The sequence below is a fragment of the Pleurodeles waltl genome, chromosome 4_2 (genome assembly GCF_031143425.1).
Source record: "Pleurodeles waltl isolate 20211129_DDA chromosome 4_2, aPleWal1.hap1.20221129, whole genome shotgun sequence".
Classification (NCBI taxonomy): domain Eukaryota; kingdom Metazoa; phylum Chordata; class Amphibia; order Caudata; family Salamandridae; genus Pleurodeles; species Pleurodeles waltl.
This window is the reverse complement of record NC_090443.1, coordinates 1,040,839,505-1,040,867,431: the sequence shown is the minus strand read 5'-3', so window position 1 is coordinate 1,040,867,431 and position 27,927 is coordinate 1,040,839,505. Positions and strand designations below refer to the sequence as shown.

Here is a 27,927-nt window from a genome sequence, read left to right as displayed (position 1 = left end):
AGTCTTGGAATAACAATTAAACAGATTGTTTTAAATATTTTTTTCCTTAAATTCATTTTTAGGGTCAAGCGCGCGCAAGCACTCTAGTCCATGTTGTAATCTCTCTGTGGGCTTCTAACCACGCCCTTCACTTTCATTAGTTTGTGTGCTTGCCTTTTAAAATTCAATTGATTCCATTTGTGAAAGGCATGCATGCGTCATGCCTTTTCTGGTCTTTAGCCCTCCTCGAGCGCACCAGCCAACTACTGAAAACATACAAGGCTCTGTGTTTTTAGCTGGTTTCTGGACTACTTTATCTTTTCATTTCCTGCGCAGCGCGATCTCGCTGGGCAGAAGTCGAGCGCTTTGCATGTCATGGTCACCATCGGCTCACATGTGTGAAACTGTTTTACTTTTCATTATTAGTTTATGTGGCAAGAAAGTCCACTTAGGAGTTCACAACGTTAATAGCTGAAACGCGAGACACATTGTATTGCAAATGCTTGTTAATGTGGGTGATGTGTGAGAGTCTTTTACAGGCATTTTGAAGAGCAATGTTGTGTTTATGTTTTATGGAACAGCCATAGAAAGTTTTTTTTAGATCAAAACAGGACCTCACATATGAGAAATGGGGGGTGTCACAGAGATTATTTGCAGTAATATTAGTGACCTGCTGCTGTGTTACAATACTGAAAACACACGTCACTGTCCCTGAATATTAGATGTAAACACATTTAGAATATGGACCCGTGTGTCTGTGGCTGTCAGTGACCTGGCCAAAGAGGGCGTGAAAGAGCTGAAATTGGATCATAATTCAAAGCTGTTCTGAACAGGGGCCTTCAAAATATGTTCGGTCTCGTCCCCCAAATCCTTAAGATGTTCCTTTGAAGCAAGCGTATTTACTCTGCAGGATGTAAAGTAATCAGGGGGTGCTGCAGGTTGACATAGAGCTGCTTTACAGTTTTTGTAAGTCAATATAAGTTTTTGTGAAGATTTGGTATCTTCCTGATAATGTTTTTAAATGTAAAAGCACAAATTACACTAGTAATCTCTGGCACTGAAGGGGACTACTTATTGTGCGGATGTGCACATTGCGCAAGAGCAGAGTGGCATCACAGTCAGCTAAGACAGTAGACTTAGCCTGTGTCTGATGCTTTATACTGTGGTGGGCGGAAGCAAAATGTGAATGACACTACAGCCGACCAATAGATGAAGAGGGCAGACTGAAAGCCCCTGTACTCAGAACTATTACACAGTGTGGTAGAAAACCTTTAAATTAAGGTGGAGTCTATGTTCCAGTGGACTGTGGGCTTCATGGGTACATGGTCACGAGTTATTCCCAAAGCACAGTGAGAGCTGACATCCAGAATGAAGATAATTCATAAATAACACAGGATTCAAGAATGAACCAAGCCTTTGCTGCACCAATTTCAGACGCACATTAGAATGAGTCTGATTTATTCCACAATTGTTTGTGTGATTTAATTGTCTAGCTGACTGTCTCTGAGCTATCATAAACTGGGGTGCCAGCGCTCAAAGATAAGGGAGTTTTTGTTCTCCCTGACTGAATCTTTTGGTAGCTACTGACTTTTAGTTGCCCTGAGGAAGGCATCCCATTTTGGTTTGGGGTCAAAACGTCGACCAACTTGTCCCAAATTGTTCTTTAATACAATCAAATTACATTCATACAGCTGTCTCTCCTCTATATAATTGTTATCCGGTGTTTTTAAATGTACATATATGTTACACTTTTACACTTTTCCTTAACGTCTTGCACTTGTTAATTGTGCCATTGTACGATCTGTGTATGTTGCCACCACTTAATTTTGAAATAAAGAAATTGAAAATATGATTATATCTTGACCTTTTGGGCCTTTGTTCAAATTACTTTCCATTCTATGGTTGACAGTATTTTGAATTACTCATCTTCCTCCAGAAATTACAAATGAATATTTGAGCTTAAACTTGGGCAATGGTGGCAGACAGAAAAATGAGAAAATATTAAGTAAGGGCCACTTCTGAATGTCCTACTGACCACATCACCTGGGGGAGTCATCAAAGCATCCATGGAAGCACCCCAAAGGTGTGGTGAAAAAAGACAAAGTTAAACTGTGATCAACCGGATCATTCCTGGTCAACTGTCCAAAACCTTGGCTCGTAGGGATTATCTGTGGTCAACTAGTTATTTACTGTGGCTCACCGGATCACGCGTAGTTGACTGTTTCTAAACTATGGCTAACCATGAACATCCCTAGGAATTTATCTGTAAACCTGGATAACCTTAGTTTGACCACAAACATAAAATCAGTGCAAGTAGAAAGATTTCTTAGTTAATGAGCTGCTGGTATATTATATTCAGAATTTACAAGTTAGAAATGAGAACTGTCCTTTGCTTTTTCCATTTCTCTTTTGTTTCTGAATCTAGACTGCAAAGTTTTAGCTTGCATTTGAAAAGTTTTGGCAGACTCCTGGAAGGAATTCTCACCTTTCCATGCCTAGCGGTCCATCGGTTTCTCCGGTGGCCTGCCAGCCCAGGGGCAGTTTCACTGGTGGCTCACCAGCATTTACAAGTTCTACCTGTTCAACTCACATTGTACAGTCTCACCTAGCAAAGCCATTTACTAGTGCCCATGGGGAGTCAGAAGGTTCTGCAACCTTCTACTTGGTGTGAGCTGGCTGCATTGCCAATGTGGAGAGGACAGGTTGGGGAGCTGAACATGGCTCAGATCCGAGGCAGAAGTTTCTGTGCTTACAGGGTCCTGGATTGTATCTGGGTCCTCTGGTGGGGGACTGAGATTGGTAATCCTGTGGTCAGATGGGTTCGATCTCTTCTGATTTCCATCCCAGAGGTATGTGGTCCATCCATTGCCTGTAACAAAACAAGAGGTGTGTTAATGGTTACTTAGGAACATGTTGCCATGTGCCATGGTGCATTATGACACATTTAGTGCTAGTACTACAGGTCACGAGCAGTGGGATTTACCCTAACAGTGCCATAGCATAGGGCAGCAGTAAGGTCTGCCAGACTTCAGGACTTTCTAAAATGATTTACACCTTCTTCACTGCTCCCACTCACAGTCAGATTGTAGAGTAGTGGAGTGTGAAAAAATCCCAGCTGTTAGGAAAAGTAGTTCAAACCAATGAAACCTCTCAGGTTTTCACTTTCTTACCTTTTATTTTTGACCCTCTGCTCTGTGGTGCGTCTTCCTATTTGAGTATCACCCGCTGCAACAGTTATTCTAGGATTAACATAAGACCAGCTGCCAGTGGAATGCTAGGGTAAGGGTCCTGGGTAGGTTGTAGTGTGCATGGGTAGACAATGTGGCCCAGATTTACTAGGCCCTTGTATTGCCATTGTGTCACTCAAGGCAACGCAAGGCAACTCGAGGCTTAACTGATACTTACTAAGCCACGCATAGCCACCTTGCATGGCTCTGCGTGGCTTAGTAAATCCAGAGTAACGCAAGGCAGCGCAATCACAATCAGAAGGCGTTCCACGGGTGGTGTGCGTCTGCTCCCAAGCATCCACCCATGGATTCTGGTGCATTCCCAGATTTACTAAAGGTAGCAAACCAGTGAAGCGCCAAAATGTTTCTCAATCCTAATAGAGGCGTAACAAGGAAAAATATATTTTTTCTCCTCCTTCCTTTATCTACGTGTGCTGCATTCTGGATTGTCTTTGTGAAGGAAGGTGTCCAAGTACCATGGCGCAAGGGTGCCTGTGATGGTGCTAGACAGCATATAGTGCACCAGCACAGTGAGAGAGCGGAACTGTGCCATATCTTAGTAAACATTGCACATTCCTGCCCTCTCCAGTTGATGCAGGGCAGCAACTTCTCTTGTTACATTGCGTTGCGTCAAATGTTAGTAAATCTGGGCCTATGTGTATACTGTACATGTTGCATGTAGGGATTAGGGGGAGTTGTGTTTAACTGTATAGGGCCAGAACTCCAATTTGGATCTCCTGTGTGTGAGTGGTCAAGGTAAAGGAAGATGGATAGAGACCACCAGGCAGAGATGTAGTCTGGCGAGACTTTCCTGAGGTTCTTTGAAGTGGAACAGGTTCCTGTGAAGGGAAGAAGGGAGACAGAGTTGTAGAGACAGCTTTTGCCCCCTTCCTGCTTCCTACCTCCCCAGAGATCCCATTGCCGAAAATGTTGGGTAGCAGCCAGTGCTTAATTTGGAAAAATTTAAGTGCCGGGAGACCACTGCAGTCTGCCAATGACAGTATCAACATAACTGCTAACCATCACACCCCTGAAGTCTGACATTTCAAAGTATTCCAGGCCATGCAAAGCTATATTAATGGCATAAACAGCAGGTATTATTTTTTTTAAATGTATATAGACTTATTAAAAACTGCTGTCTCCTTTCAAAATTAGTCCGACAGCACCACCATGTGGTGGACTGTCACTAGAGCCAGTGATGGCAATTACGTGCAGGTGCCAAGCACCGAAAATCACCGGCTCAAATTAACCACTGATAGCAGCTGATAATAATGCCTTTTCCTCTTTTGAGCATATTTTTCCGTTTCTCTGACAGAAAAACCCCAGGTTTCAGCTCCCAGTGAACTTTCAGTGAGAAAAGACTTTAGCCTGAGCTGCATGGGGGATAATAAACATATATCAGAAATAGACTGAAGCCTGTTTCAAAAATCAGTATCTGCAATAAACACTGTTTGAAAAACGAGGGTAAATACTGGAAAACTCTATGCGAGAATGTCAGTACTTTTGTTACTCAGTGTGAGGATCCACCCAGGAGAGTGGGTGGGAATTATTTGATCGCCAAAGGAGGGATCTCTGAGTGCTGGCTTTCTTCTAGGTGGGCATAACCTGAGCAAGACACCAGCAACGAGAGCTGTAGACTGCCAGGAGAAACAAGGAACTCTCTGCTGGACAAAGGTGATTAGTGGACTGCACTGGCCATTGCAAGAAGTCATCAGTCCCGCTCCTGGTGACGAAGAAGCTCTGCATGGAACCTGGGCCCTAAGCCTGCCAAGAAGCTGCCTTAAGGGAAGCTTCCAATCTTATGGTGGAGATGGGGGTGGGCTTGTGCCCTGCAGGAAGATGCCATGTAGAAAAGGAGAACACAGCTGTGCAGGAAGGACAAAGAAATGAGAACAACCAAGTTTGGGGGCAGGCGGCCACTGGAAGGCAGTGCTGTTGGCTGTAGTCCTCCACTAGAAAGGGACACAGGTGTCCAGACACAGGAAGACATCTCTTCAGAAATGACTCAAGGGGTCTAACTTTTGTAAAGGACCTGGCGGTGGCTGACCCTGGCAGAGATTACAGGGTCCTCAGGGTTGTAGGTAACCGAGAGACTGGCTACAGTATTGTTCAGCTCATGGGTGAAAGTCCATTTTTAATGGTAACATGCATTTTTCCAGATCTGGACAAATTTATTATGTCTCAGGTGAGGTACTCAAGGTTAATGTTTAAATGCAGTAAGGCAGAGACCTTATGCTAATGTTTCAGTGGTGTTAAAGCTTGTAGGCCTGGTTTAACAAATGTGACTAAGGGCCATATGTACGAACACATTTTCCCATAGACACAGAATGGGTAAATCCCTTTGCTACATCTGGCCCTAAATTGCCAAAATCAGTAGCTCTACGTTGAAAAAGTCTGTAGGTCTGAGTATGTTAATCGTGAAACATTCAAGTTATTGGAATACGTCTAGTTAGAGATATTTTGGCTTTCCATATTATTGTCTGCAAATAATGTTAGCTGACTAGATTTATTGGTGATAGTTTTCCTTTATGGTAAATCGTTAGGGTTGGTGATTTGTACCATAGTTATCTATGCTAGCTTTTTTAGCTATGGTTTGTGTATAATTACTGTATGCATAGTATTTAGCTTTGTGTGCATCAAAGTACAATTTCATTTTAAAAGAGATCCTTAGACTACTCTGACGTCACTACCTTGAGAGTGAAGTGTGGAAGGGGTGTTTGTGGTTTCCAGTGTGGGATGACAGCACGAGGTCCCTAGAACACTACTGGTGGATCCCCTCAGTTGACACAATTGAAGCCCAGGGAACCCTGGATACCCCTTGGCTCTCCAAACAAGTCCTTATGGAAGCAAAAACGAAGGGCCATATTTATGAACCGGTTTGCGTGGCTCTTGTACCACGCAACATTTTACGAGAGCGAGGCAAACCTTAAGTGAGATTTATGAAGCCACGCAAGGCCATCTTGTGTGGCCCTGCGAGGCTTCATAGATCTTGAGTAAATCGCTGCGTTACATTACAGTGTGCTAGCGAGGTGCTTTCATGGTGTTGCCTGGGTGATCCATACATTTAAATGCATCCCCAGATTTAAAAGAACTTGTAAACCCGGGGATATACGAAAAATATATGCCTACCCAGCAGAGCTGTAACAAGAAACATCATTATTTCTCCTTGTTTTTTCCTCTTTCTGTGTGTACTGCATTCTGAAGCACCTATAGAAAGAGGAAAAAGCCTCTCAGAATAGTTTTTTGTGCAGGAAGGTGTCCCTTCCTACTCAAAAACAATGCATGCAATGCAGGCACACTTGCACCATGGTGCAAGGGTGTCTGCGTTGGTGCTAGGCAGCCTGGAGGGTGTCAGCACAAGCTAAAGGACAGAAACGTGCAGTATTCTTTTAAATACTGTGCAATCCTGCCCTTTCCGTGTGACGCAGGGCAGCGCAGCACAGCAAGGCAATTGGTCTTCTTTGCCTTACTCCAGATTTATGGAGCCATTCAGGGCCACGCAAAGTGGCCTTGCATGACTTCATAAATCTGGCTTAAGGTTTGAATCACGCTTGTACCACATTGCGTGGTGCATGAGAGACGCAGACCACCCTGTGCATAGGTCCCTAATTCTTTTAAATGTATCCATTGTTTCCTCGCATTCTTTATATTATGAAAGAGGGTTTGGGTTCCACTAATCATCCCTTTATTATCTCACAGAATTGATCCTTACCTGATACACATCTCACTTAGATACTGCTCAGTGAGTTGCAGGGTGGTGGTCAGGGAGTCTAGAGAGCCTATCCTGGGTCATGTTCTGGACAATTCAGAAAACGTTTCAGAATGAGATTTTGGTTGTCAGTAGGAAGAAAGAGTTAGCCTCCTATGTGGAGTCAGGGTACTCTAATGTGTAGCAATATGTGTTCTCTCACGGACAGTGTAGTTTGGTCTCCAATGTTAGCTTTCTCTGTGCCTTCTATGTGCAACCTGAGTTAATTTCCTAGTTTATGTTAGTCCTCCATGTGCCTGGCCCTAAGATGGCTGCCACCATCTTTGAGAAAGATTACCATTGGTCAGTCGCTGAGCTCTGCACTGTCATTGGTCAAGGCATGCCACTGCTCCACAGGCTGGTCCTTGTTCTTCAGACACTGGAACCAGTGTCTCAGCTGATCCCCCTTGGAGTTTATCCCTAGCTGGATCCCCCCTGTGGACAGAAACCAAAGATCCTGATTAGGGAGGAGCTCACTGAGGCAGGCAGGGAGACTCACATCAACCATAACGAAAAGTGTATGGGAAAAATATTAATGACATAAACAGGATAACAAAAAAAAGACCCAAACGCCATGTTGAAGAAATTCTTTCTACTTAAATATTTAAGATGCAAAGGGTAACATCAGCGCGTTGCTGTGTCTGCTGCAAAATAATGCACAGGCATATCTTTTAGTGCTGCACGGTGTCCTGACCCTTTGTATTTCAGATTTTCAGACTTGCACTATAGCTCCTAGAAGCTAGAAGTGTAAATGTCTGCATCTGGCTCATCATAATGAGTGTTTTTTGGGGAAGAGTGAGAACATGGGTAACCCCCTCACAGAAATAAATACATACAACTAAGAGTACTCAGCATTAAATATTTTTTGTAGCCTAAATTCTAAATTTAAGGAAGTTCTTAATTTTGGTATTCACCACTACCACACAGAACCAACAAGTGAGGTGTAAAGATGAGGAAGGCTAAACAGTTGAGGGGACAGAGGGAAGAGGAAGGGGGGAGAAGCGGTAACCATTAGGGGAACCAGAAGATGCCCTGGCATTCTGGAGCCTTTAAGAGTCAGTAAATTGGGGCAGCAAACCTGCTATCAGTCCTATCAGCCTCTCAGAGTACTGGCCAGAATCTCCTGACATGTGCATGTCCCTTTTCTTTGCCCCGACCCTTCAACAGTCTCAATGGATTGTGCATCAAGTGCCTCGAAGCCCGTCCGACTTAGCCCCTACGCACTGAAGGGTAAAGCTCACCTATGAAGTCGTTGGACATGCCCAGGTCGTAGTCCCACACAGACACAAACAGCGTCTTCTTGGCCAACTCATCCTGGCGGATCTCATAGAAGAACTCCTGTAGGGTAAGAGTGAGGAACTGAATACCAAGGGCAAATGTGCATCACACTTTCCTGCAATATTACCAGATTCAACCAGCTGCCACTGAGCAGGAGAAAGGGGGGTCAGAAGAGCCAAGGGTGCAGGGGCAGATGGGGTGAGAAGGAGGGAGAGGACAGCTGGGAGCAAGGCATAGAATAAGGGCTTGATTTAGATCTTGGTGGATGAGTTACTCCCTCACAACAGAGACGGATATCCTGCCTGCCGAAATCTAACTCCTATAATATTCTATGGGATTTATGTTTTGGTGAACGGGACACCCGTCACTCTTGTGATGGAGTAACTCATCGGCCAAGATCTAAATCAGGCTGTAAGATATTACAGTGAGGAATCCATATAGAGATCAGAAGAGAAAAGAGAAATATAGAGAAGTGGGAATATACCCACACACTCAGGATGTGATGACAGCAGAAACACCAATAGCACAGGAAATAGAAATGAAGAGACTGTCACACATCATGACCAAGAAAGACATCACTGATAGGCAGGAAGCAAGGCAGAGCACAGACACACCCTCATGAGCTAGTAAACATGCCATAACATCAAACAGGGGAATACAAAAAAGTTATGAGTTGCTTGCTTGCATTAATCTCAGCCATGTGTAATTATTGGAGCCACATTCCAGTCCATCATTTGTTTGCCCACCATGGAACCTTGAACAGGAACCACACATATGCAATTGGTCTTAGTCCTGCTCTAATAGTAGCAGTCCGAACTGTCAACTTGGTCGCCTCTAAAGAGGACCACAATCAACCCAAAGTGGTTTCGGCCTATTGTGCCGTAGGACACAAGTGAAGCCCAAATACGTTCTGATCTATTAAAATCAGAACATTCAGGGCTCTAAACGTGAGTCAATTGGACACTGATATCTCAACATTGTCCTGAACCGGATCAGCATTGGTCTCTCACACTAATAACTGACCTTAGATGATAGCTGAGAATAAACTCTTGTAAGGATCTCGAACCATCTTTGATGTCCAACAGGCTGGGAAGATGCCAGTTAGGCATGCTGGGTGAATGAATCTGTTGTGAGAAGAGGAGCTGGTCTGCTGCCACTAGGGAGGAGATGTGGCTAAGTGCTAGAGCTGCCATCTTTGGAACATGGGGACCTAGGTTCAAATTTCAGGAGCATATCTATGAGAGCTTTGTGTCATTCTTGCACTATGCAAGGTGGTACATGTGTAAAGCAAACTGCTAAGACAGATTTCTGAAGCCACGCAAAGCAACTTTGCGTGGTTTAAAAACTCTGGAGTAATACAACACACCGCAAATCACTGCTTTGCCTTACTCTGCACTAGGGAAGCGTTCCATGGATTTAGCTTGGGTTTTCCCACACAACTCCCCTGGTTTGCGACGCATCCCCAGATTTACCAGAACTGGTAAACCTGGGAATGCACCACAAAGATACGCCTCCCCAGGTGAGGCGTAACGAGGAGAAATAGCTTTATTTCTCCTCGTAACTTCCTCTTTCCGTGTGTGCTGCATTCTGCAACACCCATAGGAAGAAGAAAAAGCCTATCAAGATTATTTTTGTGCAGGAAAGTGACACATCCTGTACTAAAACAATCCTGTATGCAACACAGGCACCCGTGCACCATGGTGCCAGGGTGCCTGCATTGGCGCTAGGCAGCCAAAATGGTGCCAGGGCAGGGGAAAAGCACAGGAATGTGCCCTACTGGATAAATACTTTGCATTCCTCTCTTTTCCCTGTGACACAGCGCAGCAAGGTGATTTGCTGCGTTGCCCGCTCCACAAAGCCCAAAGATCTGGGCCTTAGTCTGGTCCACATTGTGGATGGAGCGGCGCTCAGAATGAGTTGGAACGGCACATTTGTGTATTTCCCTGGTGACCTGCTGAATTTTGCCTCCAGATTATGAAAATATAGCTATGCCAGGCTCCATATAGTTTTGTAAAGAAATATTAATTGATGACCTTGCTTGCCCTGAGGAAGGTGGAGATTAAAAGGTCATAGCACCAGAATGCTTCATTGTACATGGTACATGGTAAACACAATCTAACCTCCATGGCTGCTCTGAACGTGACGGTGCAGCCGCAGCCATCAAGGATAACTGTGGTCAGCGAAGCGAAGGTCTAATGCATGGGTACTCACTAATGCATGGGTACTCACTAATGCATGGGAACTCACTAATGCAGAGGCACTCACTAATGCAGAGGCACTCACTAATGCATGGGTACTCACTAATGCAGAGGCACTCACTAATGCATGGGTACTTTCTAATGCATGGGGACTCACTAATGCATGGGTACTCACTAATGCATGGGAACTCACTAATGCAGGGGCACTCACTAATGCAGGGGCACTCACTAATGCATGGGTACTTTCTAATGCATGGGGACTCACTAATGCATGGGAACTCACTAATGCAGGGGCACTCAGTAATGCATGGGTACTCACTAATGCAGAGGCACTCACTAATGCAGAGGCACTCACTAATGCAGAGGCACTCACTAGTGCATGGGTACTTTCTAATGCATGGGGACTCACTAATGCATGGGTACTCACTAATGCATGGGTACTCACTAATGCAGGGGCACTCACTAATGCATAGGTACTCACTATTGCATGGGTATCGCTAATGCATGGGTACTCACTAGTGCATGGGAACTCACTAATGCATGGGGACTCACTAATGCATGGGTACTCACTAATGCAGGGGCACTCACTAATGCATAGGTACTCACTATTGCATGGGTATCGCTAATGCATGGGTACTCACTAGTGCATGGGAACTCACTAATGCATGGGTAGTCACTAATGCATGGGTACTCACTACTGCATGGGTACTCACTATTGCATGGGGGCTCACTACTGCATGGGGGCTCACTAATGCATGGGGCACTCACTAATGCATGGGGACGGGGACTCAGTAATGCATGGGGACTCACTAGTGCATGGGCACTCACTAATGCATGGGGACTCACTAATGCATGGGGACTCACTAATGCATGGGGACTCGCTACTGCATGGGGACTCACTAATGCATAGGTACTCAGTAGTGCATGGGGACTCACTAATGCATGGGGACTCACCAATGCATGGGCACTCCCCAAAATGTTGCCAGGGACCAAAAAATATGGTCTGTGGTGTGCACAGAGGGCTGCATTGAGCAGTGTGGGGTGCGCGAGGGTGTTTGAAGGTGGACGTAGGGGATGTGAAGCATGTGCGTGGTGCGCACACGGAGTGCTGAACGTATTTTGAGGGTTTCATTCCATACTGCCCTCTAAATTAAGCCCCTAGTCTCTACATGAATCATATAAATCCCAGCTTCCCCACTTGACCAAACTGTGTGATCATAGGCAATTGTTTTATTTCAGTTTGCCTCCATTTAATACTTATCATATAAAAGAGAAGCTTGAAATACAGGAGCGTTGTACAAAATCTCCTGTGTGTGATTTAATGAACTATCATGTTGTTCCATGTATAGAAATAACCTAGGCCACATAGAGGATGCACATGACAACTGACTTGCCTCTTGGTTAGGTAAATGGCATTATTGTCAAAGCAGGGAAGGCATGAATGTTTCTAAATTCATATTTGAAAATCTCACTTTTTATACATAAGTGCCAATCCAGTGATTTATTTTGGTGCACTAAAATGAAACCCTTCCGCATGCTAATGAAGTACACTTTGTTGAACTTTTGAAGAGTATTATACTTTTACATGATTCCACATAGGTGTTTCTATAGATAAGTGGTGCAGGACACCTTCTTTGCTTCTCCTTTTACGTTACTACTTACTCATTTCACAGCTTTCTTAATGTCAGTGGTAAGTCAATTAAACACCAGCCCAGGGGCCGCGTGTAAAGGTGAGGCCCCAGGGCCGTACTTTGAGTACCCCTGGTCTAATGTCTGTTTACTGCAGTGGTCCAAGAGGGTGCTACTTAAACCCACACGTGTGTAAGACAGTCTGAGGTCTGGACCTCTTGGTTCTGTGTAGCATGAGGGATAGCTCTGCTCTCTGAAGTCTGGGCCAGTAAGATCTGTTTAACCTGTGAGATAGTTCTGCTGTCTGAGTTTGAACAATCTATAGAAACACATTGACAGCTGTGATAACTGAGTTTATCAGAGCTCTGCAACCAGACAGGCTTGCAATCTGGCCTCCAGGATCTGTGAAGCCTGGGGCATGGCTCTGCTGTTTATGATCTCAGCTTGCAAGATCTGGGTACACCAGGGGTAGCTCTTCTGCCTGAAGTGCGAGCTTGCACAGTCTCTGTTAACTGGAGAGGGTTCAGAGTCTTCAGCCTCTTGCATCCCTATAAGTTCAGGGCTTTGTGTCTGCATCCGGCGCCTGCCAGAATTGTGCACCCTGAAGAATGGCTCCTGAACCTATGTGATCTCTTACATGAGGGATAGCTCAGCTGCATAAACGGAGGCTGTAACCTCTCTTTAATCTGAGGCTAGATACTTGGATCTGAAGTCCAAGGGCCTGATTTAGAATTCGGCAGACAGGTAACTCCTTCACAACGGTGATGGATATCTCATCCACAAGAATCTAAATTCCATTCTATCCTATAGGATTTAGAGTTCGGTGGACGGGATATCTGTCACCGTAGTGACGGAGTAAACGTCCGCCGAGTTCTAAATCAGGCCCTAAAATTGTGCCAACACTGTAACCAAGTTACACGTCTGAGGCCCGCTCCCATAGGGAACTATCAGCCTGGACTAGGAGCTGACGTAAGACCCCTCACCTGGTCCCTCAGTGAATATCTGCTAAACTGCTGTGTGGATCTGACAAATAAGTAAACGGGGGCCTTTTGACGACAACTCCTTGATTACTTGTGAGTTTAATTGTCAATAGCTGAAGAGCTTCAAACTGTACAACCTCTCTGCCTTGTTTATCTACACTCCCTTGTGCTGGATGATTCAGAAAAGTATGGGCTACTTATTGTAAACACCATTTTAACAAAAGAGCCAGATGACTTCCCAAGTTGGAAAACAATTTGTAGAAATAGTCGAGGTTGTTTTACAATTTTATTTTTGCACTCCTTTCCTATCTCTGCTCTTTCCCTTTAGACTCTGCAGTGATTATATGAGTTTCATTTACTAAATGTGATGCTACATCTGACACTTTGTATAGTGAGTAGATTCACACGTGTGTTCGGTGGGGCATGAACAACCTACATTACACGTAGCCCTTCAATACAACTAGTGAGAAAGCTGCCCATAAGACAAATGGGGGGTCATTTTGACCTCAGCGGTCTTTTTGAAAGACCGCCGAGAGACCGCCGTGCGGAAGACCGCCAGTGGTGGCGGTTTTCCGCTCGGCCTATTATGACCGTTGGCAGCTCTCCGTACTTTTTCGGACGGAGAGCCACCAACAGCCATACTGGCGGGAGGCGGGGAAGTGGAGGTTGCTTCACCTCCACCACCACGCCAACAGAACACCGCCCAGCGAATCACGTCCTGTGATTCGCCGTGGCGGTGTTCTGTTGGCAGTGTGGTGTCGGCGGAGCTGCCCCATGGCTCCCGTCCCCTCCCGGAGGATCGTTGGGCCAGGTAAGTCGATCGTCCGTGAGGGGAGTGGGGTGGGGTGGTGTTGGGTGTTGTGTGCGTGCATGGGGGTGTGCGTGTGTGTATGTGAAGGGGGGGTGTGAGTGCGTGTATGCTTGCGGGGGTGTTGTGTGTATGGGAATGAGTGCGTGTATGTCTGTGGGTATGTCAGTATGGATGTGTGTGTGAATGTTTGAATGTGGGTGTGCGTGTCTGCCTGTGTGTGTGTATGTAGGCATGTATGTTGGCGTGTGTGTAGGTGGTGCCTGCGTGCGTGTCGTGTGGGAATGGGTGATGTGATGTTGGGGGTCGGGGTGGGGAGGGGGACCCTGCCACCTTTGGGGGGTGGCAGGGGTGGTGGGGGGGTAGGGGAGGGAGTTGGGGTGGGGGCGGGGGTGGTGGAGACCCCCATCAGTGCCAGGGAAGGAATTCCCTGGCACTGATAGTGCTTACCGCCATGGATTTCATGGCGGTTCACACCGCAGGAAATCCACGGTGGTAAGCCGGGTCAAAATACCGCCAGCGGTATAGTGACGGCCGCCGGACTGGAGACCCAGGTCTCCAGCCCAGCGGTCGTCTCCGCCCTGGCGGGCGGAACGGAGAACCGGCGGATGACCATGGTGGAATCCGCCATGGTCATAATTCCATGAAGGGAGACCGCCAGCCTGTTGGCGGTCTTACCGCCGGTTCTCCGCCTTCCGCCAGGGTCGTAATGACCCCCATGTCTCATTACGAGTTTGGTGATCCCTACGCGGGGCCGCCAAACTTGCGGGGAGGATGCTACAGGGGTGGCGTCTCCCCTTGCCCTATTACAATGTTCTCACCAGTCAGACCAGCAGGAACAGTGCTACGAGATAGAGCTTGGCTCCCTTAAAAGAGCCGAGTGCTATCTCGTAGCACAGAGGGGGCCGAGCAGCAACCTTGCAAAGCAGACAGTGTGCATTCCGAGGGCGCTGGACAGGGGGACCCTGCACTGCCCAGTCCATTGGCAGTGAAGGGACTCCCCTGTGGCCTCCAGTATACCCTCACTGCCAGCCTTTCCATGTCAGCAAACCACCCTGGAAAGGCTGGCAGTGAGGGGAGTTGTAATCAGTCAGGCTTTGGTGAGCTCAGTGCAACCCTGGCTGAATAAAACTCTGACCGCCGTCATGCTGTCGGAAACCTGAGGGGACGGCGGTCCGCTGGCAGGTCCGCCCGGCAGGATTCTAATTGGGCGGTCAGATAGCCCGGATTGCAGTGGTCCGACCGCCAACACTCGTAATGAGGCCCTTAGTGTTGCCACACGGTACCTGTCTGATAACTGATTCAGAGCAATGAGCAATACCATGCCACTAGCCACTGCAACCTGTGGTACCGCGCAATCTTACTCGAAGGAAATTCGAAAGGCTAGAATCCTGGGACTAAATATAATTTGCGGGCATTGCTGTGATATGAAGATCAGAAACTTCAGCAGCACTCGGAGTCAGGACATTCCGGTGATTTGAGGATTTGTAGCTACAGCAGCCCTCGGAGTAAGGCCGTTCCTGTGATATGAAGATCTGAAGCTTCAGCAGTAGTTAGAGTGAGGCTGTTCCTGTGATATGAAGTTCTGAAGCTTCAGCAGCCCTTGGAGTGAGACCATTCCTGTGATATGAAGATCTGAAGCTTCAGCAGCCCTTGGAGTGAGACCGATCCTGTGATATGAATATCTCAAGTTTTAGCAGCACTCAGAGTGAGGCCATTCCTGTGATATGAAGATTTTGAAGCTACTGCAGCCCTCGTAATGAGGCCATTCCTGTGATATGAAGGTTTCAAGCTACAGCAGCGCTCAGAGTGAGGCCATTCCTGTGAAATGAACATCTGAACCTTTAGCGGCACTTGAAGTGAGGTCATTCCTGTGACATGAAGATTGGAATCTTCAGCAGCACTCGGAGTGAGACCATTCCTGTGATATGAAGATCTCAATCTTCAGCAGCACTCGGAGTGAGGCTGAACCTGTGATCTGAAGATCTGAAGCTTCAGCAGCCCTTGGAGTGAGGCCGTTCCTGGATCTACAAGTCTGGAACCCACCCGCTTACCTCATTAAACTCAGGGTTCAGGGTCTTCTTCCTCACCGTGGTTTTGTACTTGGACTTCTTCCCCATGTCCGGCCGAAGAAATCTGGAAGAGGCAGAGAGGCGTGCAGAGTTAGAGGAGGAAAGAAGGGAGCAAAGGAGAGGCAGTGGTGACACCCAGAGCACAGAAGAGAGGAAGAGGGCAGAGGAGGAGGACTCAATGATAAAACAGTGACAGACAATGAGAGTGAAAGTAAAAAGTGAGGGATGTGAACGAGGAAGGATTTGTGAAATTGACTACAATGGCTTCTAGCTGCTGTAAAGAACTTAAGGCCCTTTGGCTGAGGTCAGGAAAAGGCCTTCTCATTGGGCTCAAGAATTCTTGGATGCTAGTGGCTCATGCTTCAAACAATTTCTGCCGAATTATGAATCCAATTAGATTTAATTGGATTTAGATTTCAGCAGACAGGATATCTGTCACCGTTGTGACAGAGTAACCCCTCTGCCAATATCTAAATCAGGCCATCTGTTAATAAACTGTACTGCCATTTGATAAAGTTTGTTTTGACCAATGACTTTGTGTTTCACCACTGCGCATATTAGTTGCTCAATGTTCACCAGTAGCACATGGTATGTTTTGTTCAGTTTAGCCGCCTATGGGCTTTGACATTGCATTAGTCTGTGTTCTGCCTATTGGCTTTGACATGATCTTATACATTGCATTTTGTATTCAGCTCCGCTGCCTATTGGCTTTGACATGATATTATACATTGCATTTTATATTCAGCTCAGCTGCCTATTGGCTTTGACATGATATTATATATTGCATTTTGTATTCAGCTCAGCTGCCTATTGGCTTTGACATGATATAAGACATTGCATTTTGTATTCAGCTTAGATGCCTATTGGCTTTGACATGACACTAGACATTGCATTTGATATTTAGGTTAGCTGCCTATTGCCTTTAACATGACATTGCATTTGATATTTAGGTTAGCTGCCCATTGCCTTTAACGTGGAGTTAGACATTGCAGTTGAGAATCCAAGCTGTATTTTTCCAAGCTGTGTTTTTGCACCAGATGAACCAAGATGTTTTGCTCTCACAGTAGACTAGACCTGATAAGAGAGGGTACATGGGTGTTGTTTTTCTCTCTGCTTGAGCTTGGGAACAGGAGTAGTCTTGGAGACCTGGCCAGTCTCCAAAAGGCTTGCTCAGTTTCCCAGGTCTGAGAGGAGGGGGCACACCTTTGTAACGAATGTAACAGGCTGCAGAGAGTCAGATTCGAATCTGCCGGACCTCGTGCTGGAGCTTGGCGCCAGCTGCCAGCATCCCGTGTGGGTAGATGAAACTCTTTCTCGCGGCTGACAGGGGTCATCAGCTTGCAGACCTTAGAAAGATGTAGCTGTAAATAGTTCCTACACGGTGAAGTATTTGTTTTGCTTTGCATTCAATATCTTATAAATATAACCTGCTGTGTATATTGCAAACTGATATATTTTGTTTGATTAACGCGGACTGGAAAGCTACTAATTCGTCATTCATATAACAACAATAAAAGTCTTCTTTGACCTCAGAAGTGCATTTCTGTTGTGTTATGTTAGTGCTTAGAAACTAAATAAGAGGAAAGCACTACATAAACCCATTGGATGTGACCAGATTTCCAGCCAACCATCACAGCAGCAGAAACCATGACTCATAGGAGGTGACGCCTCTTGTACCACAGAGTCTACTGATAACACTCCACTTTGGATGGTCCCTTTAAGAAACAAGGAGTTGACCACCAGGGAAGTTGTAGCAATATCCTACTAGGATGATACCTAAGTTTATGTCTCCACCAAGGTACTAATTACCATTTCCAAAGAGAACAGAAGTAAAGTGGCATCCCCCATTTTACTGAAAGTAGCCAGTGGTAGAATTTGCAGCGACGAAAAAACATTTGTAGCGCTTCCCAGGCACTGCTTTGTTTCTAGATCTCGCCTACAGACAACTTCAAGACGTCTGTTGGTGAAAGGTCTCTTGTGTACTGTCCCAAAAATCTTACAATGGGTTTAGAGCCCGCCCACTGCTTACTATTGGTTGGCGTTCTTTGTAACAATAATGTGCAGCTTCTTACTCAATGACTTTCTTTCCTTGTGTTTGACCCTCCCCTTAAGAATACTTTCTTTAGCATCTTTTTGATTGGCTGAAGTACCCTTCCACTGCACAAATTCAAGGAACTAAATTTTTCTTTTGCTTTTAAACACTCCAAGAAAATGCATTTGTTTTCTTGCTTTCTCCCACATGTACAGCTTTCCCCCTCTAATACTGCCTCTTCCCTGCCCTCTCACTGTTGTTGCCTGCTCCTCAATCCGAGCCCATCCATTGCTTGCTCCTCATTGCTTCCCCACCTTGTGTTTGCTCTATATTTATTCCTCAACCTCAAGATCCCATTGCAGCCCTAACCCTTCCATTGCAGCCTTAACAACATTATTTTCATCTTTTTAGAGGGCTCGGCAGTTGCTATTTGCTAACACTCCATGGGCTGTCTCTGCTCTCTCCCTCATGTGCTGCTTAACCCAAATAGGGTGACCAGGCGTCCCTGATTTACCGGAACAGTCCTAGTTTGTCACCATCTGTCCCGACGGATTTTGCTTCATGTCCCGGTTTTTAGAGGGGATCGACTGGGAAACCAGTGAGAGGCACTTGTTTAGTTGTTCCAAAGCAGGGCCAGTTAGCAGCTGCTATAAGTAAGCAATTTACTTAACAGGTATGATGCTGGTTTAAAGAAATGACATTTCATTTATTTTCTCAGTGCCTGTTCTGTGTTTGTATGCTGATGAGAGCTGTCATTCTGCGAAGCTGCGCTGATGTAAAATTGTAGTCTTTCTATGTTTGCAAAATGTCCCGGTTTTTGGTGCTCAAGATCTGGTCCGCCTACCCTCAAACCTCTGTCTCTCATGCCTCTCCTCCCATAGATAATCCATTGCTTCCTCACTGGCTTTCTTTTACTTTTTAGCCCCCACTCCTGTTGTCTCTCCACTCCCCTGACTCACTTGCTGCTCAACAGCATTGCCTTCCTCCCTTCCCCCTCCAACTGCACCTCTAATGCTTTCCCTGTGGTTTGTTTTTTTTAATTCCCAAAAAGTTTTTTTATCTTTTTTAACAGGCTCCTGAGTTGCAACTTTGCGACTCCTTTGTTTTTCATGTGCTTTTATGCATATCCCTTCGATTTTCCTTTCCAACACTGGTGTCCCTCTGTCTAAGAATAACAAATTTTTAAAAACAACATAGATGCATTAACCACGCTTGCTTGCGCTCACATCTTCCTGACTTTTTTTTGCCAATGATGGTCATCATTACCAATAATTATTTTTTTCTTTTTTTTACGATGCTCAAAAGACAATGGACCTCATTTACAAGGCCCTCGCGGTACACTTCACCACGGGGTGCCATTTTTTTGATGCTCCGGTGGTGCACTATGCCAGCCCATATTTACAAGGCCACGCAAAGTGACCTTGTGTGGCTTTTCATGGCCTTGTAAATATGGCCCCCTTTCATGCATAACACTGCCTGAAAGGGGTGTTCCATGAGTGTTGCTGAAGATGTTCCCACGCAACACCCATGGAACCCGAAGGAATCTGATGCATTCCCAAATTTACAAGTCTGGGAATGCATTAGATTCCTACACCACCTCAGGGGTGGTGTAAGAATGACACAACAGGGAGAAATATGTTTATTTCTCCCCGTTTTTAACTCTTTCTGTTTGTGCTGCATTTTGCAGCACACATAGAAAGAGGAAAACACTTCCTGTGATAGTTTTTGTGCAGGAAGGTGTCCTTTCCGGCACAAAAACAATCATCCCCGCAACGCAGGCATCCTTGCACCATGGTAGATACAGAACATTTCTGCCCTTTTCCTGGGGGTGCAGAGTGGAGCAGCGAGGCAGTCCTGTGCCTGCCTGCGCCATGGGCCTTGTAAATGAGGCCCAATATAACTTCATTGGCAAAGCCAAATTGCGTGACCATTTGGCTTTGCCAATGCTTGCATATTTAGGCCCATAATTACATGTGCCCTGTGCTGCTGGTGCGCCACCTTTTGTGACGCGTGGGTGGTGCAGGCTGCTGACCCATATCTACAAGGTCATGCAAAGCCACTTTTGCCTTTTCATGACCTTGTAGATAGGAAGTAAGGCATCGCAGTGCAAGTCACTGCGTTGCCTTACTTTGCGCCAGGGAGGCGTTTCCATGGGTGTTACGTGGGTGTTCCCACACAACATTCATGGATTTAGACACATTACAATTTTCAAGGTTTTGCAAACCTGGGAATGCATCAAAAGCCTACGCCACACGGGGGTGGCGTAAGAGTGACAAAACAGGGAAAATATCTGTATTTCTCAGTTTTTTCGTCTTTCTATGTGCCGCTTCCTGCACGAAAACAATCATCCCCACAATGCAGGCACCCTTGCACTATAGTGCAAGGGTGCCTGCATTGTCGCATGGCAGCAATTTCTTGTAGAAATGGTCCATATCTGCCCTTTCCTGGTGGCGCAGGGCGGCAAAGCAAGCCACTTGTTGCGCCACCTTGCTCCACGGCCCTTGTAAATATGGTCCTCAGGGCCCCATTTACAAGGCCTTTGCACCACTGTTGCATCATTTTTAGGGTTGAGCCTGCGTCGCATGCGCTTGCACATGCGTTTCGCTTGCGAGGTGCTTTAGTAGATAGAAAAGGGCTCAGAGCCCCGTCCATGTTAGGTCAGTGTCTTTCATTGGTTTGTGGGCTTGCCTTTCAAAATCTGCTTGCCTTCATCAGTGGAAGGCATGCATATGTCGTGCCTTTTCCGGTGGTTAGCCCTCCTCGAGCGCAGCGACCAAGTACTGAAAACATGCGAGGCTCGGTGTTTCCTGTCAGGTTTGTGGACTACTTTTTATCTTTTTTTCGCAGCATGATCTCGCTTGGCAGAAGTCCAGCGCTTAGCATGACATCGACCCTGTTACATAGTTAATTGCACTTTCGCCAGATACGCACATAATTGCACTTTTGCTTAGTTGCACTCTTGCCCATAGGTTTCACTACGAGTGAACTGCAGCAGTGCGATCACGCTCTTATTTTGCATTTGTTTTTTTCTACCTGCATGCCATCTTCAACTGTCCATACAAGTGAACTGTAGCAGCGCAATCGCATTGTTTTGTTCCATTTAATGTGGCAAAACAAGTCCGGTTGGGAGTTTACAACTGCTAATAGCTGTCGGAGAAATGCAAGACCCTATTGCATTGCAAATTCTTGTTTTTTTACTCAACGGTAGCACAAGCAGTGCTCTATACTGCTCCACATTTACAAACTGAGGCATTGGGACCAATGCGTCAGTTTGTAAAGCCTTGTGTCACATGATACCAGCGCCAGGGATAATGTATGTAAGGTAGGCATTCACACGGGAAAAGGCACGCAGAACTGACTCAGTGAAATTTACAACATTTCACTGCGTCATTCTGTGACCTCATTGCGTCAGAATTTTACCGCCCGCTCAGAGCAGGCGAAAACTGACGCAGGGCTTTTCTCAACGGGGACATCCTGGCTTTGCTGGAGTAATGCCATTATTTTGACGCTAGTCATCCAGCAATGCGTGTGTTTAGCGCCAACATATGCGTCAGAATTTCTGACGCATCTTTGAAAACGTGCACCATGGAGCTCTGTATTGTGAACACAGCGCATCCATGGCGTTGTTAGGGGGTCTAAGGGCAGCGCAAGAAATCTGATGCCTGGAGCCGATGCGTCAGATTCTTGTAAATGAGGCCCTCAGTGGTTATTCTGAAAAATGTAAACATTCTTGGCCTAGTTAATGAAGACGAATACAAATAAAATATAAAGAAGCCACCAGGGGGCAGCATTGTAGATGAAATACAATTCTTATCCTCATTTTGTCCGAACCGAGCATGCATAGAATTTAAATGGAAAAGTCTTGCGAGAGAAAGACTATCCATAATGACCAATGGAAAGAAAATAAATACAAGAAAAGGCACAGGATCTAAAAAAACAGATTAATCCTTTTCTTATCTTGATAAAGAGTAAGATTTCAGGAGCACTCAGACGTAGCTGAGATAAAGTACAGAGATGGGTGGCTCATCCAGGGGACACGAGAAGTCCCAACCCCACCAGCGCCAGAGGAAGTCATCAGCCCGACACAGAAAGCCCCAACCCCACGAACGCCAGAGGAGGTCACCAGCCAGACTCAGGAAGTCCCAACCCCACCAACACCAGAGGAGGTCAGCAGCCAGACACGGGACATCCCAACCCCACGAACGCCAGAGGAGGTCACCAGCCAGACTCAGGACGTCCCAACCCCACCAACACCAGAGGAGGTCAGCAGCCAGACACGGGACATCCCAACCCCACGAACGCCAGAGGAGGTCACCAGCCAGACTCAGGAAGTCCCAACCCCACCAACACCAGAGGAGGTCAGCAGCCAGACACGGGACATCCCAACCCCACGAACGCCAGAGGAGGTCACCAGCCAGACTCAGAAAGTCCCAACCCCACCAACACCAGAGGAGGTCAGCAGCCAGACACGGGACATCCCAACCTCACCAATGCCAGAGGAGGTCAGCAGCCAGACTCAGGAAGTCCCAACCCCACCTACACCAGAGGAGGTCAGCAGCCATATAAGGGGAGTCCCAACCCCACCAACACCAGAGGAAGTCAGTAGCCAGACACAGTGAGTCTGTAGTCTACAGTAGGTAAAAAGGGTCTATCTCTCCTTCTGATATCATTTCCGCTTCCACTGCCACTGGAGAAGTTACTCTCGAAAAGTGAACCACTTTGGTATCTTTCCTCAACCAAGGACCTACTTTCAAATTTCTATCTTTTTCACTTTTACCCTTAACTCTCCAACTTGCATCTGAATTTAATTTGGTCAGGTCTCATGAGCAATTATTTCTAGTGTCAGTCGCAACTCCCTTGGGACAAACAAGGAAAGCTTCCTAAAAGGAACAGTTATCAAAAAATCTGGGGTGTATCAATGCACCTAATCAATTAAAAACGACAATTCACATAAATAATCAAACAGGGTTTTTTCACAGTAATTTATTACTTTTTTTAAATCTAAAAATAACCCCTAATATATATATATATTTCATAAATACACATTTCTGCCTCTTGAAACCACGTTGTCTCATCTGTTCTGTATACACATTTCGTTGCAGTTACATCAGTGCACAGTTGTGAACATTATTTTCAACCAGAAGGAACTTTGAATTGTGCTTAAGGTAATCTAAAAAAGTGTTGATGCAGGAATTTGGTGCTGTGACCTTTTACTCTCCACCTCCCACAGGACAAGCAAGATCATCGATTTATGAGGGCAATACTCCAATATTTCATAAATACTGTATTTTGGACTATCTTATCTACACGATTCATGTATTACACAAATGTGCGGTTCCAACACATTTTATAGCGCTACGATGAATAGCGCCTTTAAGCACAAGAAAATTGATTAATGGAGTACAATGCTCTTAAAAGTTGTATTTTGTTTATTCCATCCGTGAGGAAGACGAAGGCATACGAGCCACTCCGACAAAACACATAGGGGCATATTTATGAGGTTTGTGTCACGCCTTCACCATGCAAAGTGGTACATGCATGACGCAAACCTCTAAGTCAGATTTTTGAAGCCACACAAAGTGACTTTGTGTGCCTTGGAATGCCTTAAAAATATGGAATAAGGCAGTGCAAATAGCTGCATTGCATTAGTCTGCGCAAGGGAGGCGTACAATGGGCATTGTGTGGTAGTTCCCACGCAACTCCCATGGTATTTGACACATTTCCAGATTTACCAAACCTGGGAATGCAACACAAAAATATCAGGAGAAGCCTAGCAAGGAGAAATATCTTTATTTCACCTCGGTTATTTCCTCGCATACACAAATAGATAGAGGAATATGCCTCTAGGGATTGTTTCTGTGCAGGAAGGTGTTCCTTCCTGCACAGAAACAATCCTGCATGCAATGCAGACATCCATGCACTATAATGCAATGATGCCTGTGTTGGTGTTTGGCAGCCCATTGTGTGCCAGCGCAGTGGGAAAGGACAAGAACGCACCGTATGCCTTAAATACGGCGCATTCCTGCCCTTTCCTGACGCAGCACAGCAAGATTACCGGGTAGAAGATCTTTGTGACGCTAAAGTTAAAGGATAGAAGATTTGATGCATAAACATTGTTGTTGTTGGTTAATTTTAATGAGACTGTATTCTCAGAGGCATTATTCATTGTGGATCTTTTTGTTCCTTAAAAGTTCTCATGGTGGCCACCTTTCCTTCTTGAGCACCGACCACTGAGGATATCGTTTTCTAAGTGTATAGTGCACCCATAGGTGTGCACCAGGATGTAAGTCAGCCACCTTGCACTAAAGGTTTATAGTGCCGCTTCTTTCCAAGAGGTGGAACAGACTAGGCCGCATTTTTAAGAGGACAGTGATGCAGCCCCTTGCTTTGCTGCGCTGCGTGACAGGCAAAGGGCAGAAATTATATTTTTAAGATTATGGTACATTCCTGCCCTTTCCCCCTGCGCTGACGCCCTTTTGGCTGCCTAGCCCCAACGCAGGCACCATGCACCATTCTGCAAGGGTGCCTGCGTTGCATGCCGGATCATGTTTGTTCAGGAAGGGGACTCTTCCGGCACAAAAAAAAATCCTGAAAGGCTTTTTCCTCTTTCTAACTGTGCTGGCTTTTCAATGGGAATTTTACCATCTGAAGTCACTTTATCCACTGGAATATTGTCTGTATTTCACTTCCCCTCTACTAATAGTGGGTCTATACATGTGAGAATCATGTTGTAGGACCCCCTGACCAAGCTGCGACCATGGCACCTATGATGCCATCATCCACTGCAGCAAGGCAATGTGATGTTGTGTACTTTTTGTAAGGGACAGGCCAGGATTGTCACTTTTCCATGGAGGAAGGGGTTGGCTAGATGAGGCCTGCGTACTGCAAAAGACAACAGGAAAGAACACACATAAGGTAGGTAAAACATGTATTGCCACTTCACATTCCAACATATACTTGTATTCAATTACACTACACTGTCACTCACTATGTCACACATGCTCAGGTCTCTACATACACATAGATAGACTGAGCTCCCTTTAATGAGACACATAGCCATACCGCATACATTACCTCTTACATTCGGGACCAATGTAAAAGTGTGATTTTCCACCAGTTTACAGTCATTTCCATTGGCCTTCACACATTAGGCTCCTTGCGTCACACTGTACTGATGCATCACCTCAGATTTTGATGCATTGCCGAAGTTGCATCACTTCTTCAGCAATGTATCACTTTTTTAGTGGATGAATTGCGGCATCCTTCCCTCAGATGCGCCAGAATTTCTGATGTGTCCTGGGACCCTATGCCATGGTGTGGCGTATTGGAAATAAGACGCATCCATGGTGTATGATTCTATCATACCAAAGCACAAGTTATTTTGATGCATCGCTGACACAACGCAGAGATGCGTCATTTCTTTGCCCCTCAGGACGAACTTCACATACATACATGTACCACAGAACCACAGGTATTGAGGGGCAGATTTATGAGCACCTTGCGCCGTTGTTGCATCACTTTTTGTGATGAAATGGTGGCGCAAACCTTGAAATCATATCTATGAGGCCACGCAAAGTCACTCTCCGTGGCTTTTCATGGCCTCATAGAAATGGAGTAAGGCAAGGCAGGGCAAATCGCTGTGTTGCCTTAGTCTGCGCAATGGAGGCATTCCATGGGCCTTGTGGTGGGTGTTCCCACGCAACACCCATGGATTTTGAGGCATCCCCAGATTTACGACTTGTATCCTCCCCGGGGCAGGCACTGCACAACGAGGAGAAATACGTTTAATTTTCCTCATTTTTGACTCCTTCTATGTAGGCAGCATTCTGCAGCACACATAGAAAGAAGAAAACGCCTCCCAGGATTGTTTTTGTGCAGGACGGTGCACCTCCAGGAATACTTGTTAGCAGCGTTCCATATCTGGCCCTCTCTTGTGCAAGTTCACCATGCGGACTAGTTTCTCCTGGGGATTGTGTCTTATCTTCAGGTCTGGGACTGTTCCAAAGGCAACAGACCAACCCCTCTACTCACAGTAGGGCACACCATGTTCATTCATCCAACATGCCTAGCATGCGTCTTCCCACCCTGGGGGACATCAATCCAGAGCTTTTTCTCATCTGTCATCTGAGACCATGTATTAGTGTGAAAGGACCAGTGCTAATCCAGCCTGGGGCATTGCCCCCCGGTCAATGTCCAGCCCAGACTCGGCCTTGTTCAGATCTGATCAGAGCCTAGTTGGGCTTCACGGGTACGATGCAGATGAGGTCCTCTGGCACAACAGGTCTTGGGTTGCTTGTGTTCTTGTTTAGAGGGGACCGGGTCTTACGGCTTGGCCGGGCTGTCCCTAGGACAGCAGTATCACAGCTGATTTGCATAGGGCTGATTTACGTTCAGGGTGGCACCGTGGGCAAAACAAAGATGAACTGGCATGTTTCCCAGAGTAATCAGCAGTGGCTGAGATTAATTCAAGCATTCCACCTCTCACTGTTTTGCTTTCCTCTGTTTACTGTCATGGTGTGTTTATCACCTCATATTATGGGGGGTGTTCAGAGACACTTCTAAGTCTAACCAGGCGGGTTTAAGGGACCATCTCTTTCTGTTCAGATGTGGGGAGAGTCTGTGAGGGGCAACAAACACATGGGGTGCACAGAGGGAATAACAGCAGTGTCAGGTAATGAACAGAAACAACATGTAAGAAAGCACAAGCAGGAGCAGGTGAAGGAGAGGGATACAAAAGGGAATTCAAGAAAGAATAGGCAGGTATGTGACGTCTACCAGCTGGCTGGTCTGGCCCTGCTGCCCCCCACTACCTCCTTTTGCATCTTTCCCTTTCCAGGCTCTCCCGTGTAATCCTCATCCTCTTCCTTCTGCCCTCCAAGACTCACACGTCTCCTCCTATTGTCCTCCCTCATCTCCCTTCCTCCCTCACATGCATCCTCCTAACACCTCAGGCGTCTCTGCCCTGTGAGTCTTTTCATCTCCATCTGTAACACTCTTCTTCTTCTGCTTAACCAAGAGTCTTCCATTCTTGCATCTCTCCTCACCAGTGCTTAATTCGTAAACAAAAAAAAGTAAGTGAAAGGGCCATTCTCATGAGGTTCCTGCAGCTTGCAGCACCCATCATCCTGCCAGAGCTGCCAATGACAGCCCCAACACAACTACTGACCATCACACTGCTACAAGTGCGACAATTGAGACTATTCTGGGCCCCCAAAGCTATAAGAATGGCTGATAATGTTCATTTTTAATGGATTTTGAATGATCAAACGCTGTTTGCCTGCTCATCTCAAAATTTGCTCCACAGCTCCACCATGTGGTGGACTGTCATTAAAGCCGGTGTTGAGAATAAACTGCTGGTGCCCAGCACCGGAAACCATCTGCTCAAATTAAGCACTGCTCCTCCCGGCCCATCCATACAGCCCCCTTTCTCTGCTCTCTTATTACTGCCCTCCTCTCCTGCCCTCTCCTCTCTCTTTTTCTCACGCATGTTCTTCCGTTTTTGTGTCTTCCTCCTTCCCTCTCTTAGTTCCCACAAGACAGTTTCATCTTTCCTCTCCATTCCCTAAGGACTTACTTTCAAGCTTTCTTTTTCACTTTTTCACTTTTTCTCCAATATCTCTATAACCTCTGCCTCTCCCTTCCCTACCCGATTCCCTACCAGCGCCTTTCACTCTTTTTCTTATTCCTCTTCCTAAACCACATTACAAGCCACTCCCTTCTCTCTGCGTACCTTCACCTCTTCTCTCCTTCTCTCTCTCTCTCACCCGCCTCCAAGTCACTGTCAAACCATTCCTAACTTTTCTCCTTCTCTGTTTTGTCCTCCTCCTCTAACTCTCCCTCCAGTCCTGTTTCCTCTCACTGACTGCACCTAAGTTCTCATTCTCTCACCCTCCCATACTTTCATCTTTTCTTGTCCCTCATCCACCTTCCCTCTTTTGACCTTTCCAACCTCCTACGCTCCTATTTCTTCTAATAT

The 27,927-nt window shown here is 46.1% G+C and overlaps 1 protein-coding gene across 1 annotated transcript in view; it reads right to left on the bottom strand.

The window, feature by feature from the left end:
- Positions 1–60: 60 nt before the first annotated feature.
- Positions 61–27,927, bottom strand: part of LOC138293682 (double C2-like domain-containing protein beta) — a 355,441-nt gene continuing 327,574 nt past the window's right edge. The window contains exons 8-11 of the mRNA XM_069232987.1: positions 15,902–15,983; positions 8,196–8,292; positions 7,253–7,389; positions 61–2,848 (exon numbers count right to left, since the gene is read on the bottom strand). Of these exons, the coding sequence (XP_069089088.1) occupies positions 7,259–7,389; positions 8,196–8,292; positions 15,902–15,983 (310 nt within the window). The 3' untranslated portion in view covers positions 61–2,848; positions 7,253–7,258. The remainder of the gene's footprint in view (positions 2,849–7,252; positions 7,390–8,195; positions 8,293–15,901; positions 15,984–27,927) is intronic.